This window comes from Trachymyrmex septentrionalis, unplaced genomic scaffold, assembly GCF_001594115.1.
Source record: "Trachymyrmex septentrionalis isolate Tsep2-gDNA-1 unplaced genomic scaffold, Tsep1.0 scaffold119, whole genome shotgun sequence".
Lineage (NCBI taxonomy): Eukaryota > Metazoa > Arthropoda > Insecta > Hymenoptera > Formicidae > Trachymyrmex > Trachymyrmex septentrionalis.
Window position 1 is genome coordinate 515222 of NW_017304320.1, and position 18220 is coordinate 533441.

The 18220-nt window shown below is 39.9% G+C and overlaps 2 protein-coding genes across 2 annotated transcripts in view; both read left to right on the forward strand.

The window, feature by feature from the left end:
* Positions 1-756, forward strand: part of LOC108754486 — an 8594-nt gene extending 7838 nt beyond the window's left edge. Inside the window, exons 5-6 of the mRNA XM_018496806.1 lie at positions 128-257; positions 670-756. Coding sequence (XP_018352308.1) covers positions 128-257; positions 670-755 — 216 coding nt within the window. The 3' untranslated portion in view covers position 756. The remainder of the gene's footprint in view (positions 1-127; positions 258-669) is intronic.
* Positions 757-17112: 16356 nt separating this feature from the next.
* Positions 17113-18220, forward strand: part of LOC108754728 (hepatocyte nuclear factor 6-like) — a 112650-nt gene continuing 111542 nt past the window's right edge. The window contains exon 1 of the mRNA XM_018497260.1: positions 17113-18128. Within this exon, the coding sequence (XP_018352762.1) occupies positions 17548-18128 (581 nt within the window). The 5' untranslated portion in view covers positions 17113-17547. The remainder of the gene's footprint in view (positions 18129-18220) is intronic.

Here is an 18220-nt window from a genome sequence, read left to right on the forward strand (position 1 = left end):
ATTTGTATTTATACATAAATATATTATTTATATGTAAATATATTCAACATTGAAGTATGCGCTTGTGTTTAAGTATACGGACGACTATCATTAATCGTATATTTTGAAAATATGAAATTTTTCCAAGGTGGACGATGTGGATTATCCTTCCTGGCAGGCTCAGATAAAGGGTGAAAAATTGTGGATTTTAGATCCGCCGAGAGAGTGTCACTACACATGCAAGAGGCTGGAAGTGATTGTGCATACCGGAGAGATAAGTAAGAGCCACGCGATATATGCCAATAAACAATGATTGAATTAATTGCAAAATTAATTACTTTCTTTATTTAGCGTTACATGTGGTCTTCCGATCGATAGTTGCATTTAATGTTATTTCGAATTGGATATTGTTCGTTCATGTTTAACGCTAAAATGCAGGGCATGCGGATATCGTTTATATCCTCGAATTGGAGCAAAAGAATTATTTCACTTAACAGTGTTCAAAATAAAACCATTGATTCAAATTTTTCTCGAAAATGTATAAAAAAAACTTCAGGAGAAATATTTCAGAAATAATTGTGATAACTAATAAAATTTACTTTTCATATTACTTTTGTTATACATTATATTGCGTTTTTAATTTTTTTTTTTTTTTGCATTGTTCTGATACATTGTAATTTTCAATTGCAGTCGTCTTGGATACGAATCGATGGTACCACCAAACGAAAATCATTTCCGATGACATGAGCATTACCATCGGAGCTGAATATGATTGAAGCGAGCAAAGTTCAAAAGCTGATTTAATTATATGACAAATTATGTAACGAAAACGATCGACAAAGAATTTGTTATAAAAAAGTTCCTGTGTGCAAATATACAGAATAATAAAATCTGATAAGAATAAAACGCACTGTACATTTAATCATCATTCATAGAATATTTCACAGTTCAACGGAAGCGCAATAATTTGGCAACACATTACATGGTTAATTATTTGTTCTACCTCGATATTATATAGTATGTCATTCGATCTATCGAATATTTGACAAATAAAAGGAATTATTCCTCGTATAAATGTACAGATAAAAATATAAACTAATAAAATAAAATATGAAAAGAGTATGTTTAAATATTTTAATCATTTTATTAATATATAACAATTACCATTATTAAAACATTTTATAACTAAAAATGAACTCGAAAATTTTACTTGCATTCTATAATCAATTGTATTATTTCAATTCATTTTCTTTTCTTTAAATAAAAATCATTAACTTTTAGAACAAATCGAAAATTATTTAATAAACCGTTTCCATTTTAGTAAGTTACATAACTACATTTTTAGATGCTACTTATTGATAAAAAGCCAATCTATTTCTAAAGTTATGTTCTTAAAACTAAATGACTCAATTGGACTCTTATTGCTTTTTAATTAAATGTTATTTATATATTGAAAGAACGATTTCATCTAAATATCTAAAAATTTAGCCACATCTGAAAATAATTTATACCATATAAAATAATTATGTAGAACGCTCAAGTTAGTTGCCAAAACTTTTTATAGCATCGCTTATGCTTGAAGGTCCTACATTATTTTGATAATCCAGTATATATTTTATTTATTAAAAAAATTATATAACAAAATTATAAATTTTTATCGAGAAATGTATAGTACAATTAAATGTATAGTACAATAAATTTTGACAGTCATCATTTTTTATTGATATTTTCAGATCAGTAACCAGCTAAATTTGTAGACAAACGTCACTTCACGAAATCGTTCCTTCTATTATACTTCCAACTCGAACGAAAGGCTTCCAATAGGCTTGACCAAGGTAACCCCATACTCGGTTAGCCGCCGATACGCTCGTCCCCCGTGACGTATGTCCACGAATGTGGTCGCGTGCTAAGTTTTACGGTTCCCCGTGTATAATACGTGTGTGCGTGTGCTAATCACGCTCTCGCACGAGGTAAGTAAAGAGGAAACGGCCCCCACGCACGGCACGGGCCCCTCATGCAGATGGCGAACAAGACAGAAGTCGCACCTGGCGGCAGGTGAGCTCCTACTGTGGGGGACAGTACTTATCTCCATCCTCCATTACGGGGAGAAAGGGGAGGGGGAAAGGATTCGAAGGGGATTCCCCGTTTGACTATCCTGCGCTAAACATGACTTGGTCCCTGTCGTCTTATATATAGGCTCATATGTTAGTCACTGACTGGCATTATTAAAAGGAAAGACAGAGAGAAGAGAAAGAGGAAAAAAGAGAAAGAGACATCAATGTTTTTTGTCAGACCGATAACGGACGATTGCGCAAAAGTCCTACTTGAAACTTTCACACACGCAAAGTTTTTTAGTTTTCTTTGATCTAGATGTGAAAATACTTCGAAGCAGTACAGTTGATTACGAACGCAAGTATTGATTTTACTAACGACATTGATTTAAATGCTGACTTAGAAATTTAAACAAATATATATTAAGTTTGTTACATAATAAATATTTTTTTTATTATACTTTTCCATTATGTTATAACTTTAATAAGTTGTATAAAAATAACTTTATTAAGTTGTGTAAAAATAAAAATGATGCATACTGCATATATTAATGCATATTAAATAAAAAAAGTTATCTTTATTAATTTTCATTGATATAAAAATAATATTAGGGTATTCAATCGTTATATATTAGTTAAGGAAATGCTATTTGTACTTTCAGAAATAAGTGTTATTAAAGACAGTATAAGACGATAAAATGAAATTAAGTAAAATTAGGATATTTAGATAGACGTGAAATATTAATGTGAATTTAGCTAGACGAATCTACTAATGATCGACTCTTATCGTACATCACGTAAATTCTATCAAATTACGAGGAAACGATACTTCTTCTTAGATCGTAAATTATGTTCGCATAAAAAAGATTCATTACATTGAATTATGTGACTCAAATTATGTTTAATGACCAGCAGGAAGTAAAAATATATTATACGAATAAAGAAGTCCTCCTTAACTGAGAATTCACCTGAAATTTATAATTTTTCTATTCTTGTTCTTCTCATATTTCCTCGTTTGTATTTACTTAAACGAATTCTTACATTTATACGACTATTGTTATTTACCGAAAGATAAAAACAAATTTACAGAATTATTTGTAAGATACACAATTTTTATTTAGGTCATTTTATAAAATATTACATAAAACTTTCAATGAAGTAAATCACAAGATAACAAGTCAAATAAAATTTTCTTTAATCACTCAAAACGTGTAATCCCTCTCGGTGACGCTGTCATTCCTTTTTTCTTTCATCCTGATGGAACTGTTTATACTTACGCATCGCCAAAGTGATTATTAAAGGCTCTGAAAATTACAGAGAGAGATGGAGGGGATGAAGAGAGGAGGGAGACTTTGACATCTCTCTGATGTATCGACGCCCATGTATTACATGTATACACGCTGCTCCAGTTACGCCAATGAGTACGCTTGTATATCGTTTGTGTTAATTACACGGAACAGCATATCTCCACTTTCATGTCCGATCTGACGTCTATGATCTATAAATGTTTGTAGCAATCACTAATAAGTAATATCGACCAGGAAGGAGATCCGCGAAACGCGTCTCAAATACACTCGAGAATTATTTGATTACAGAAGATGTATGTAAGTCTCAATTCAATCTTGGACAGATCTATAATTTATTCAGTATTTTATATTTTATTTATTCTTAATTTCAACGAAATTGTTATAATTATCAAAAAAACAAATTACTAAAACTTATAGCTTTTCTTTAAACGTAGCACGAAAAATACAGTACATACAAGAAGCAACATTTCAATGTGTTTATAATCGAACACATATACAGTAAAAAAGCCTTTTGAATTTCGGTCTTTGTGAAAATTTTTGTGTTGAACATATCCAAGTATTAATTTAATATAATATGTGATAGCATTATTCGAACATTTTGTGTTAAATTGATATTCAACATTTTGTAAGTTTTAAAATAATACAATTTATGAATAAATAAATAATTAATGTAAAAATAATACATTTTAAAACGTAAATTCTGAGATAAATGATTAAAATGTGTTAATTTAACATATCATAAATATTCATTTTATGTTTTAATATTGTAAATGTTAAATTTTCTGAAAAAAATATGCTTTCACGATTTGCTTAAAAATTGTCAGTGTTATATTTTCGATGTTATTTTTTAATATAATATTTGTGTTACTTCCTAACATATTCATCTTATAATAATACTAGAAGAACCGAACCGTAATTATTGGCAATAATTGCAATTTTTTAATATTATATTTCTCATCTAAAAGACAGAATTAACATTACGCGATATTTCTCATGTCACAGATGATTTTAAAATTCTTTGACTTTTCAATAATCATGTCTTTACATTATATGACGAAATTTGGTTTTCCATTACTGTCTTAATTTTTTTATTCACAGTAATTTATCCGCTTAGTCCTTTTAGTAAAACGTTGATACCTCTAGTGTTAAATTATAGTGTGCAAAAATTTGAATGAAAAATTTTTATGGGACACGTGAAACATGTTAAAAACACAAACGTCCCAACTATGTACCGTAGAATTTTTGTCACTATTTGAAACAATTGAAACAATAGAGACTTATCTTTTTCTTTTTTAGTTTATCTTTTTATTTAGCTAGACAGCTTCGCGTAAAAAATACGCCGAGCTTTTTATTTTAATAAAATGATAGGATATTTAATTATACGACACGACCACTTTGATGCACTACTTTTGTTGTTAGCAATCATCATCCAACCGAGTCTGTAGAGTCCCATAATGCGAGCGTAATACTATGCACAGAGTGAGTGATGAAATAATTATAGATATCGATTTCCATAAAGAAAGTGTACGGCGACGACGAGGGAAACGCGAGGACGTGCATCATCTGCGTTCCGCGCGTTTGGCGGGTTAACATTGGTGTGAAAAAAAAAAGAGGAAAGAAGAGGAAAAAACGCGTTACACATCGTCACAAGCCGGGGCCGTTCACGCTCGTTTTATTGCAGCGAAATTCGCGTTAAAATCGCGACGGGAGAAGGACAGAGTCGCGGGCACGAATATCGTCGCGTGTTATCGCGATATCGCGGGGAAGGCCGCGGGCTCTCTTTCGATTTAATTGCATTCCGCGGGAACGACGAGCGAAAAGCCGATACATCGGGACCTCGTTAATTTGCAAAAATCATCCCCGGCCTCGCGGAGATCTTTTTGCGCGGATCGAATTTCACGCAACCGTCGCAATCGGCAGAAGTTTTTGCGCTCAAAGTCGTATCCGAGGATTCGCAAAAATTGCAGCGGTCGCGACTTTTCCTGCGATTCATGAGAATCGCGCTCATTTAAATTCCGCGACGTATAAATTTTTAGCGTGTCGCGGCACAATCGAAATCCGTAAATTTTTCATCCATTTATTTTTGATTTTCGCGCGATCAAAGAATTACGTGTGTGCAGGTTCTTTCACGGAATGCGCGATTTATTTCAGGTATTTCAGGGAAATTGCGAGAACGTCGTAAAATTGGAAAAGTGGGTCGCAACATTAAAAGGAGCGCGCTATTATTTATGAACGGAGATTTCGCGATGGAGGCGGGCTATATTTAGCCCAGGAGAATTTACATCCTTACGACGTCTCGCCTGTTTGATGTCTCCATTTTCGTAAGGCGCTCCTCGCATGTTGCATCGCGGACAATAGATATTCTTCCCTACGTCAAACAGAAATAAACGGTGGGAGTAACTATGCGATAATGAGAGCATGTTCCTCGCGGATCGATCCGATTCCTAAGTCCCACCGTTTAAGCCACCGCGCGGCGAGTTTCCGACGCGACGATCGAAAACCGGATTTAAATCTCACGGCGATTCAGGACGTATCGGATCACTCGAGCTGTTGTAGCAAACGTAAAGAGGAAATTATTGTTTGTAAAATTGCGATGTGTCTCACATGATTTGTGTTTAGTATCATTTAATGTTATTTATTTATTACGTTTATATGTTTATTACGTTTAATAATATTATTAATTCATTAATTCCTTATGAAGATGGCTAAGTAAGCTAAAATGTCTCATCTCTTTATATTGTATTAAAATTTATTATTAAATACTTATCTTATTTGCTTCGTTTATAGGCTTTTCCTTGTCTTTTTATTGTTCGTATCAGATATATGGAATCTGTAAAAAGTGACTGAAATTGGAAGCATATACTTTCTGTATAAAAATAAATGTTATATTATAAATATGGAACAGTTAATAAGGTCAATGTTTATATCCAACAATACAATTTTATAGTTTAGAAATTTTCTCTTAATTACTTTTTAAAAATATATTTACTTCTTACTGAAATGATTTTTGATCCAAATTCTAAATATATTATTACACTTATTTATAAAAATATTTATACTTTGAATAAACTATGTATATACAAAAGTTGAATTTATAACAATTTATTTTTCTTGAATAACGCGTTTTTATTTACTTTACTTATTATTATTTTTATTGTTATAAACTAAAGTTGAAAAAGAAATGACAAAATTTTTCACTTTTTTCGTAAAAATATTTTAAGTATTTTCACGAATTCAAAATGATTTATACAAAGTTTTATTGCAATTCAGAGATTAATTATAAAGATTTAGAAGAAATAAATACTTCGTCTATTTACTACTATTACTATTCTTATATCCTGATATTAGCCTGATTTCATCCACTTCTGGATATCAGCCTCTTTCATTATACATAGTTTTTGGAAGAAAAGTATTTGACATTAATATTTGTTGGCAAGTACATATATCTACTGATATATGGAATCTACAGTTTCATGGATCCAAACGGCGCTGGTGATCGAAGATCTCTAAATCACCAGATGGAGCCATTTTCCTTAAACGCGAAAAATCACGTATGTGGACGTAGGTGAGATTTACAGATCACGAGTCAATCGCACCGAGCGGCATTCGACGCCTCTCGTTTATTTACAGAACAACTAATTTTTTGAGTCGCAATATAACTTTACATAAATCGTCTTGAATGCTTACAAGTACTTATACAAAAAAAATTAAAATTTTTATCATATTTCTATAATACACTTCCATACATTTTTACAAAAAACTTTTAATAGATGATGAATTGTCGCTAAATTTGTTAACATTATTTTTGAGTGCTATTTATAATAATCTGTACCTTTTTCATTATTTTAAAAATATATATGCAATACATTCTTAATTATTTTTTAAAACATGTCTACTACTGATTGAAAAAATTTCTTATCCAAGTTCTAAATTCACTACCAAACTTTTGTATTATACAGTGTAGAAAAATATGTATTCCTTTATAATTTTATTTTGTGTTTATAGTTTATGGGTAGGTGGCAGCCACAGCATCTTAAATATAATTCCAAATTTTTGTTACCAAAAAAAGTTACCAAAGTAAAAATTCAGTTATAACAAAATATAATCAGAAAATAATACTAAATTTTAATAAATATTTATTTGAATAATTTTAAGTAAATATTTATTAAAATATTTATTAAAATATTTTATTAAAATATTTATTGAAATATTTATTAAAGCGTACTTATACAATACAAAAATTATTAATTTGTGATTCAACTATCATTTCTTTATTGAGTAAATATTTATTTACTGTAAATGTTTACTTCGCACTATTCAAAGAAATATATATTAAGATTTAGTGAATTTTTTCTAGTGTATTAATAAAAAATACTATAAGATCGAAATTTTTTGAAGGTGTCTAGGCACGCCACCTATCAACTTGCTTGTCTTTTAAACCACCTACCCTACTTAAAGAGTTATAACAACAACAGCGACGATTGCGCGGGGGAAAGTCGATGTCGTCGTCGAAGCCCTATGCAATGTCGAGTTGTGCCGCATCGATTTTACGCACGTGAATTCGTGCGACACGTGTGCGCCTGCGTACCGCGCGCGCGCACGCACGCGTGTGCGCATCCGTACGCACACTTAGAAGAGAGGAAACGCGCGCGCGCGAACACACACACGCAGGAATAAGCCTGAACATGCAAAGGGTTGGTCTCGCGTGCACGTGTGCGGGGTGCATTATATACAGGTCGGGTACATACATATCGGTCGCCGTTATATATCGATTATTTTACCCATGTGAAACTCGCCCCCCTCTCCCTTCTCTTCCCCGTGACTCCGCGCGGCGCCCCACTCGTGGCGTCGCGACGCCTCGTATAGAGCGCGATATCGACGTTACATCGCAGCTCTCACCCTCCCGCCCCTCTTCCCGTCGTCAGCGGCGAGTCCCCACTCCTCGGCGTCGAGAAACTACCCCCCCAGGACCGTAAAATTCTGGCATTAACGAGCCCTATTATTTCCAATGCCCTCGCGCAAAATTACCATAAAGAAGTAGGAAATTTGCATTTCACAAAGTTACGAAACGTGAAAATTTTTTTATGTATAAAGATGGATTAATCTTGCATTTTAAGAATGTACACACAAAGCGAAACTATGGAGTAATTTAGCGTCATAGCGTACGTTAGGAATTACGGGCGAAATGCATACTCTGTTTTCTATAAATTTGTTCACGTTGCTTGAAATCGCCAAAGATGTTTATACTTATAATGAAATAATACGTATTCGAGCGTTAAAGAAAGAGGAAGCAAAAATGCTGAGTGCAAAAAGTGCAAGCAACGCGAACAGCTGAACTAGTCTACACTTTTGGAACTTAAATTGGTATTCATCGTAATTGATTCTTATATTTAAACCCGTTTTGAGTACAATCTTGAAATGTCAACCAGAGAAACGTAGTAGTATCTTAAGACATTACTTAAAACGATCTTGAAATAAGAGCGGAGAGCTCTACAATAAGATATGGTACATGTTTGACATTTGGTGAAAGTAAGAAAGAATAAACACGGATATATAACTGTTGTATAACATGTAACATACACGGTAATTGTTATTACTCATTCATCATATAACGATTGTAGTGTAATATATGTTACATTGTAGTTATATTGTAATTATATCCAGATAAAATAATAATTTGTTGGTATGATAGAATGCCAAGGATATTTGGTTAGCTTTGATATCCTACGATACCAAAAAATCATGTTCTTCTATTTGGATGTAACATATGTTATACAAGTTACATCGCAATCATATTTGTAATTACATTATATTCAGAACATAATTTGATTATAAATGTCACGAGTAGGAAATTATAACATGTACATTACATGTAACATACATGTTAGTAACATGTTATGTAACAGTTATATAACTGTCTTTACTGGAAGTTCTAGTGCAAAAAAAAGTGCCATAAAAACAGATCTTCAAATGTAAACAACGGTCGGTTCGTATAAATTTGAATGGCGTAGGAATTACCATTTGGGATTCATTACGTACTACTCGTGCGTCGGCGAGAGAAATTAAATGAAGGAAAAAAAAGAGTACAACAAATTTAAAAATAAATGGCACGCGCGCGCGCGTACGCATGCATATGTGGAATTCGTTGAGGATATTACTCGATATATGAATATTACGACGCATCCCCTTTGAATATTTATTTTCCCGCGCCGGCATAATCCGCCGGCGCGCTTTAATCACGCGACGAATTTATCCGCTCGCGCTTTAATCCATCGTTTCTTTTCCGTCCGACTCTCGGCCACCGGATATAACGCCGATATCGATTTCACTTTGTCGCGGATACCCGCGAACGGACCGAATTCCGTCTGGGAAATATTCTCGAGGACTCGGCCGCCGTCGTGCGTTTCGTTACATTATGTTATCGCGTTTCCTCTATCGCTCGGGCTTATCTGAATCTCGAAAATCTGATATTGCAATGCGTCGATCATTCCGTCAAAAATCAAGTCGCGGCCGGCGAATACTCGACCATGGCGATCGATCGATTTTCTCTCTCGGCGATGCGGTTTTTCGCGCGAATTTCCTCCGCTGTCGATCGCGTTCGTTTCGTCATCTTTCTCAATCTACCGACGTCGGTCAGTAATAATCCGACTAATATTGCTCTATCGGCTAGCAAGATTCAGCGAATCTGAAAAGTAATGCGCTGTAAAACGCAATACATTTCACAGAGCGCACTTTATGCGACGGATATCCTGAGAACGTCCTTAGGATACCCTTAGAATGTCTCTCCTCTGAACGTTTTTAGGATGTCCCTTGGAGATTTGCGTTATACGGGATATATCCATACGTTTTTCTGTCATATTTTCCAATGTCTTTGTGAATGTTAACTTTTAGTATATACGATTAGGTTATTTATGTTCTGCGTATTTTTTTTCTTTTAACACACTAGACTAATAATAGTTTCTATGTTCTATTTTTTTCTAATACACAATCTTCTTTGGCGAAAATTTAATATTGGCCAACTTAATGCTGGCTAATTTATCGAACAACAGTTATTAATAATTTTGTATTTGGAGTACTAAAAGCACTGAACAACAGTTATTTATTAACAGTTATTATTTAAAATAAATAATTAATTACCGTATTTCAGTATTAAATTAGCCAATATTAATATTATAGGAGTATCAAGGTTTCTTATTCAAAGGACCAAATAAATAAAATTAATGAAAATGAAAAATCAAATACTTCATGAGTCTAAAGGACATGATTATTGAAAAGTAAAAAAAATGTTAAAATCTTATTTTTACACAACAAATATAACATTAATTTAAAGAATAAAAACAATCAATAATGACTGATTAGGTTTCATTTATTTATAAAATATTTGTTACTCTTTGCAAATCCAATACTAATCAATTATTATACATTTCTAATATTAAATTAATCAGTATTACATTTCTAAAAGTTACAAACATTTTGTAAAGATGTTAATGAAATATATATAAGAGTCACTTAACAATTTTTATATACTTCTAAAAGTAATGAAAATTAACCCAGAACGATTCGTTATGTGCAATAAAGGACTGGAAAATTACTATGTGTATTAAGGGATAGTAGTGGCCTGTAACGTCTAAAAACTTGTTAGATTCCTCTTTACGTAGCTCAGAAAAAAATCACAGCTTTTCATTATACAGCTAAATCACTTTCACGGTACAGCTTTAACCGGATCGAATTGCGAATGAAACTAAATCCCTTCCGATTCATCTTGGAAATTCCACGCCGGCGGAATCAAAGTTTCCAACCTTTCCGGAGAAACGTTGCACGTCGAGTCGGAAACCTAACAGGCCGGGAGAAAGGGATAGATGAGTAGGCGGGTGAGTCACTTGTATTGTAATTGGGGATGAATTGAATTGTAAATGGCCGTCTCTCGTAGAAACTCGCAGAGCCGGGCAGCGCATCGGCGTGCTGCACCCGCGGCTGCATCCGACACGCTTCCGCGATCGAACAGACCGACAGACATAAGTCTCCTTGTATTCCGAAGCGCTATACTCCTTGGCAACTACTTAGCAAACAGTTCGAGGTGGGCAACAACGGAAACGCCCGCAGCTCCGGCTCTCACGCGGCCGTGTAATTCCAGCGCCGCGCCTACCAACACGTCGCAATGATTCTTACACACAGTCCGAGATTCCGCCTTTTAATAGAGCTGCATGGATTCGTACTCTCTTTATCCCTGTCGTTTACCTCACTCCTTATATCCCTTCCGGACGTTGATTCCACTTGGCGAGGAATTCTTCGCACTATAATCCACTGACACATGATGTAATTTTTAAAAAGCTCGGATACTTTTTTTCTATGTTATAGAGAGAAAATTATATAATATAATATATAAATAGAGTTTTATATATATATATATATATATATATATATAGAGAGAGAGAGAGAGAGAGAAAATATGTATACGTATAACATGTTTAATTAAGAGTGACTTGAATTGTTAATAAAAAGCTGTGTGTATGATAAAAAATAAAATAATATTATATTTTATCTTACTCTTAATTATTATTTACAACAGTCGACGAGAGGAATTATTTCGAAAATTGCAAAAACAATTGTTTAGAAGCTAATTATCCTAAAGTTAGTACAAGTTGAAAATCTATTTTTGTACGTCTATTGTCTCGTTTCAGCTTCTTGTAGTAAAAAAATGTTCTATGAAATTTTTAAAATATTTAATTCAATTTCGTGTGCATAATTATACTATATATTCACGCATGCAACCTCAAAGTGCTACGAATTCTTTTTATATCTTTTAACGTATCGATCAATCCTGGTTTTTATTCTGCGCGAGAAAATTGTGGAGTATTTTTGAAGAAGAAAGTTTTAAATTTAACTTCTTTTTACGAGAGATTTAATTATGTTTGCACACATTGAATCTATATTTCGTTCAGAATCATGCAAGATCATTGTAGCTCATTTTCTCAGCTTTATGTAATACGTTGCACGTCTAAAAATGATAATAATAAATTCTATGTTTGTTTCGGACGGACCGTAAACAATAACGTTATACAAGAAAGAGGAAACAATATCTAACTTGCGTAAAAATCTGCTCGTAAATAACATATTATGTATTATGTACATAAATAAAACATATTGTTTGTTTAGTTATATTACTAAAAAAAACATCAGCGTTTAAGTTTTCGTTAAAACGTTATATTGCTTTTATTTTTATTATTTCCGTTAGAACGTTTACGTTGTTACTTTGTCGTTAAGATACAAAATGCTCCCGGGTATTTCAGAATATTTAATCGTATAAAATCAGGATTGTAAGCACAGTGCGCTCGTCAAACTGTAAAGCTCTGTGCGTAATCACTCGACGTTACAGAAAAGATCTCGCTTTCGCTTATTTAGTCCCATTGAATTGAACATTAACGAACTCTGCATACGCACTTAATATTGAAACGCTCAATGTGTTTACATTGGACTCGTTTATTAAAAATACACCGTCCGATTGCTCCGTTAATTTTCAAAATCCCATTTAGCGTTGTCCTCTTGCTTGTTCGCCAGCACTTCAATAGAATGAAAACTACTCTCTGCAGTGATTGTGACGTCAGAAGCAAGAAAAATAATTCTCACAATTTATATTTAAAATGTCAATATTTTTAAATAAAACAACAATGTATCGAAAACTTCGTCTGTCTTCTGGTAATCAATAAATAACTATATTTGGATTGGAATTGTGCCTAATTAAATAATGAAGCAATGTATGATAGCTTTTGAATTGAGAGAAATAAATATAATTTCATTCTGCTTCAAAATAAAAAAGTTTTCGGTACATTTCATAAGTATATATAAAATGCGAATATTGTTTTATTGCGAAAAATATTTATAGATTTTTTGCATTAATTTTCATTACGTATCTCCTTCTTACGTCATCAATCTAAATATATCCGTATTGAATGATACTGAGGATAGATTGAATATCGTAAAACGAGGTAAACATTGAAAAAAAGTGAGCAAATTTTTCAAGTATTGACCTAATGAAATTATAAATATTCTCTTCAGTTTGCTCTCACTCTTGTCATTTTCACAATTTACACAATCGACTTCCAAGAGCCTTAAGTAAATTTTTGAGAATTCAACGCGCGCACGCAGGTGTCGGTATAAAGATACCGCGGCGTGACAGCCGCGGCGTGTCAGTCAATTCGTCGGATCGATATCGCTGACAATACACCGATAGCAAACATAGACCGCCGAGTAACAACGAATCGATGAATTGTCCCTCGTCGCTCGATAAATCAAACCACGAGAGTGCATCGATCCCGGTTATCGATCTGAGTCGTGAGGTAAATGAGAGGGGGAGTGTAAAAAAAAAAAACGGACGCGCAAATGCATGTAGGAAGAGATTCGTCTCTAATTGAGAAGCAACATTGTGCGTCGTTCGGGGTACCGGACGCGGTCGAGTGGTCCCTGGGCCACCCCTGACTCGTTGGTCCGCCCCCCTCCCCCCCGGTTCCCTCGTCCCAAGCAGTGTCTCCCTTCTTCCCCCTTCATCCCCCGGAGTCGCGTCCCGTCCCTCTCCTCGAACCCCTGCGTATCGAGTTCGTTACAGATCCCCGTGGCGAGATCTCCGCCCCTCTCCCTCCCCGCCGTACTCTTGCAACCCCCTCAACTCTGTCGCACCCGTCTCGCCCCGCGGGAGAGAGCGAGAGGAAGAGAGAGCGCGCGAGAGAGCAAAGAAGAGAGAGAGAGAGAGAAACAGAGTGAGATGGAGAGAAAGGCACCCTCCTGCCGGAGGCTCTCGCGTAGCGTAGCATTCGCGATTTGCGCAACTCCGCACAACTCCGTGCGAGCGCGAGACGCGCTCGTTTTCTCTCCGTGTGTTCCAACAACACCACACGACTCGACCTCGTGCGCGCCCTTGCCGTAGGAAAACGTCCTTCTCGCCTCGCGCGGTTCCTGCGGGCGCCCCGGAGAGACCTGAAGAGGTCCGAGATCAAGAAGAGGAAGAGGAACGCGGAAGAATAAGAGGAAAAGGAGGAATTGTTCTGCGCGAGGGAATCCAGTCCATCTGCTCGGGAGAAAATTCGCGTGCCGGACAAACTGCGACGGAATTCGGAAGTACGAAGACGACGGCAGCGTTGAGGGTGCAAAGAGGGAAAGGGAAGGAGAGAGAGAGAGAGAGAGAGGGAGAGAGAGGAAAAGAGATACACACGTACGCACATATACAGAGGAGAGCGCGTCGCGGTGCGCTCGAAGCGTGCGCACGCGGGCGCGAGCCGACGTTGACGAAGTCCAGGATCGGAAGGCCGCGAAGAACACCCCCGTCCGAAAGGAAGAGAAGTTGGTTACCCGAAGGAATCGTCTGCTCTCTCGCGCGCCACCCTTCGAGGTCAGGTGCGCCATCGAGCGCGCGCGAAGCATCGGGCCGCGACTTCGACACTCCGCAAAGCCGATCGATCGATAGCGCGGCCCACAGTGCCTGACAGTCGATTCGACGCCATCGTCGTCTCTCTCGCTCTCTCTCTCTCTATATACACGCAGAAGAGAGCGCGGGCGGCCATTGATCTCCGTATCGACGCCGACCACGACCAATCGTCGACGACCCCTCTTCTTCTCTCTGCCACCCCTGACCGGTGTGTACGTGTGTACGTGCGTCTGTCTCTCTGTGTGTATGCCTCTGTACACGCGTGTGTGCGAATTCCGCCGTCGGTGTCGCTCGATCGAGTTATCGTTCTCGCGGATCGTTCGTTCTCGCGGCCACAGGAGGACATCTTGAAGAGCGAATCTCCATATACACCGCGACGCGGTGCCATCATGGTGGACGGGGTGACCCTTATCGGCGTATCGACGTTTCGATCCTGAAGACTGGCGATTTCGACGGCGATTTCCGCGCGTGCGCGCACGAGCGGACACCGCGCGGTTCGCGTTGGACCGGCCGATCGATGTATCGATTCGGCGATCGACCGGACGGATCGGCGATGCTCGTTAAATAACCTGGACCGATCACTACGATTTCCGGGAAGGTGGAAGAAGAGGAGCGAAAGTCTGTAGTGAACTCTGAGTGAGAAAAACTTGGCACACTTGGGCAAAGTAACTTCCCGCGGCGACCTAGTTCGGGGGAAAAAAAAAAAGTTCGCCAGAGAAGGTCGGAAGACCGATTTGCAAAGAGAACCGGCGGAATTGTCGCGGACGCGACATCTCGCGATGAGGAGACTTTCCGGAGTGTACCGAGGTTTATAAAAAAATCTCTCGACGGAAAAGACTAGACGGCGTGTTGTCGGGGAAGACAGACGACGATCGCGAATCGAATCGCGAATCGAGTTGCGTCGAATCCGGAGCAGCTTTCGTATCAGCAGCCGCACATCGCTGGGTCGAGGTCGAGCGGGACGCGGTGGCGGCGGACGCGGGTGACGCGAGTCGATGTTTATGCTCGAAGTATCGAGCCGCGCGCATCGAGCTACGTTGGTCACGAGGTATCGGAAAATCGATAGAAAGCTGACTGACGCCAGCGGCGGCGGCGACGTCGACGGCGGCGGCGGCGGCGGCAGCGGCGGCGGCGGCGGCGGCGGCGTCGTAGTTAGAGTTGCTGCTGGTGGTACTGGTGGCGGTGGCGGCGGTGGTAGTGGTCGTCGTCGTTGTCGTGACGGTGGTGGTGGGCGGTGGGTGTCCGTGTCACCCACACACCTCTATAGTGGCGCGCCGTTGATGGTGGTGGGCTTCAGCCGGCGAGTGTGACCGGTAAGGGGTCGCTTCTGTCACTTAACGCTCCGTACATACGAAGTTATCGTCGCACCCTTGCAGCCTCGTCGAGCACGAAAGGGGCAATCGCGAAAAGACAATCGCGAGGATCGACAGTCGTCTTCCGGGCAACTGTCGCTAGAAACTCTCGTATATAGTCATCCACGAATCGTCCGCGTGATACAAAACAGCGAGATTCTTCTGGTACCGGGGTTTCGCTTTCACGTGGACGTGAGAATTCCTCCATTCTCCGGGGGGAGAAAAGGCGCGAACGGGACCAGCGCGCAGGTACAACGGTAACGGTTCCGTTGAACGGTGTGCTGGTGTAGTGATAGTGACAGTGGTGGTGCGGTGTGCGAGCGAACGAACTCCCCTCCGTGAACGAACGAACGAACGAACTGACACGTGGCGGGGACAGGGGGGGAAGGAGGAGAAGGAGGAAGAGGAGGACAGAGATGCGGACTGTCGCACCTGGACCGGGAGAGGAACTCGTGGCACGCGACACGAAGAAGCGCGCGAGCGGAACAGCGGTAGTGATATATTAGTGATCGTAGTAGTAGTGTAACAGGGTAATAGAGCGGACCAGGTGGCAGCGGTGCCGGTATAGTGTGACTCGGAACACTACCGGGGGTTCGGACCGTTAGGGGAAGGGGGCGGAGTGGAACAAGTCCCCGATAGAGAACGGAACATAACGTAACCGTGGCGGCAGCGGCGGTGGTGCGGGACCGAGCGCGGTGAAATCGAAACCCCCTTCACGCCACTTCGTCCTCTGTATTCTGGGTCCGCTTGGTGGCTCTCGCGCTCTCTTTCTCTCTCTCTCTCTCTCTCTCTCTCTCTTCCTCTCTCTCTCTTTTTCTCACTCTCACTCTCACTCTCGTTCTCTCCTCGTCTCTCTTCCACCGGGAAGAGCCGGTGCTGGGTGCGCTCGCACTCGGGCGCGCGAGCGCAGAGAGCGTGCGCTCTCACTCGCTCCGCACTCGCGCGGTGTCATGGGCGCACGGTGGTCGTTGCGCTATCACGGGGTGCTCCCTATGCCGATCCGGCGTGACGGTGGAGCCTCAGCATCAGCGTCCTCGTCGTCGTCGTCGTCGTCGTCGTCGTCGTCGTCGTCGACCGCTTACGCGCTCTATTCGCGAGGTAGTTGCCGAAATGATCGTATACGTCGTCGCTTCGCGGTCGTGCGGTAATCAGTGATTTGAGAGATCACCTGAGGTCAGTGATCGGTCCGAAGATCGTGGTAACCCTTTCGAAACAACAACGATTATACTCGACGTAAACGAAGAAGACAACAGAGAGAGAGAGAGAGAGAGAGAGAGAGTATCAAATGCTCCTCGCGAGAAAAAGAAAAAAAAGAAAACAAAACTTATAAACGCGCGCGCTCTGTGTGGTGTTACACGGTACGGTGTGTCGTGGTCGGCGGCGTACGACAGCGAAGGAGCGAGTGGCAGTGCGCCCACTACCGAACTAGATGTGCGTAAATGGAAGGTATAGGGGACATAGGCGATCATCAATCGCATAGCGAGCAATTACTGGACTCGGTCGATTCCCCGGCGGCGGTGTCTACGCATGGCCGGGGCGGTGGGGGCGGCTCGAATGGGAACTGTGGCGGAGGAGGCGGAGGCGCCGGAGGAGGAGGAGGGGGAGGAGGAGGAAGTGGTGGCGGTAGGGGTATCGTGGTCGGTGGGGGTAGGCATCATAACCACCACCACCATCATCACCATCACAGCCACCACCACCATCACCACCATCATCAACAGCAGCAGCAGCATCAGCACGAGGTCGTCGTGCATGAAACGGGGGGTGGTAGGAGCGGCGGAGGTGGCGGTGGTAATGGTAACGGGGGTGGTGGTGGTGGTGGTGGTGGTGGTGGTAGCGGCGGCAACGGTGGTGGTGGTAACGGAGGAGGTAGCGTCGAGGGTATGTCTTCGTCGGCCTCTCAAAGCCCCGACATCGCGTGCGCGAGCCTACCGCTGGAACTACTCGCGGCTGGCGCGCTCGGCGTCAAGGAGGAGCGAGACCTCGCCGCCGCGGAGGATCTGTCGTCGTCCCAGGATCCGCCGAGCGTCGGCGGTGGTGGTGGCGGTGATAGTGGTGGCGGCGGCGGTGGCGGCGGTGGCGGTAGCAGCAGCGGCGGCATCGGAGGCAACGGTG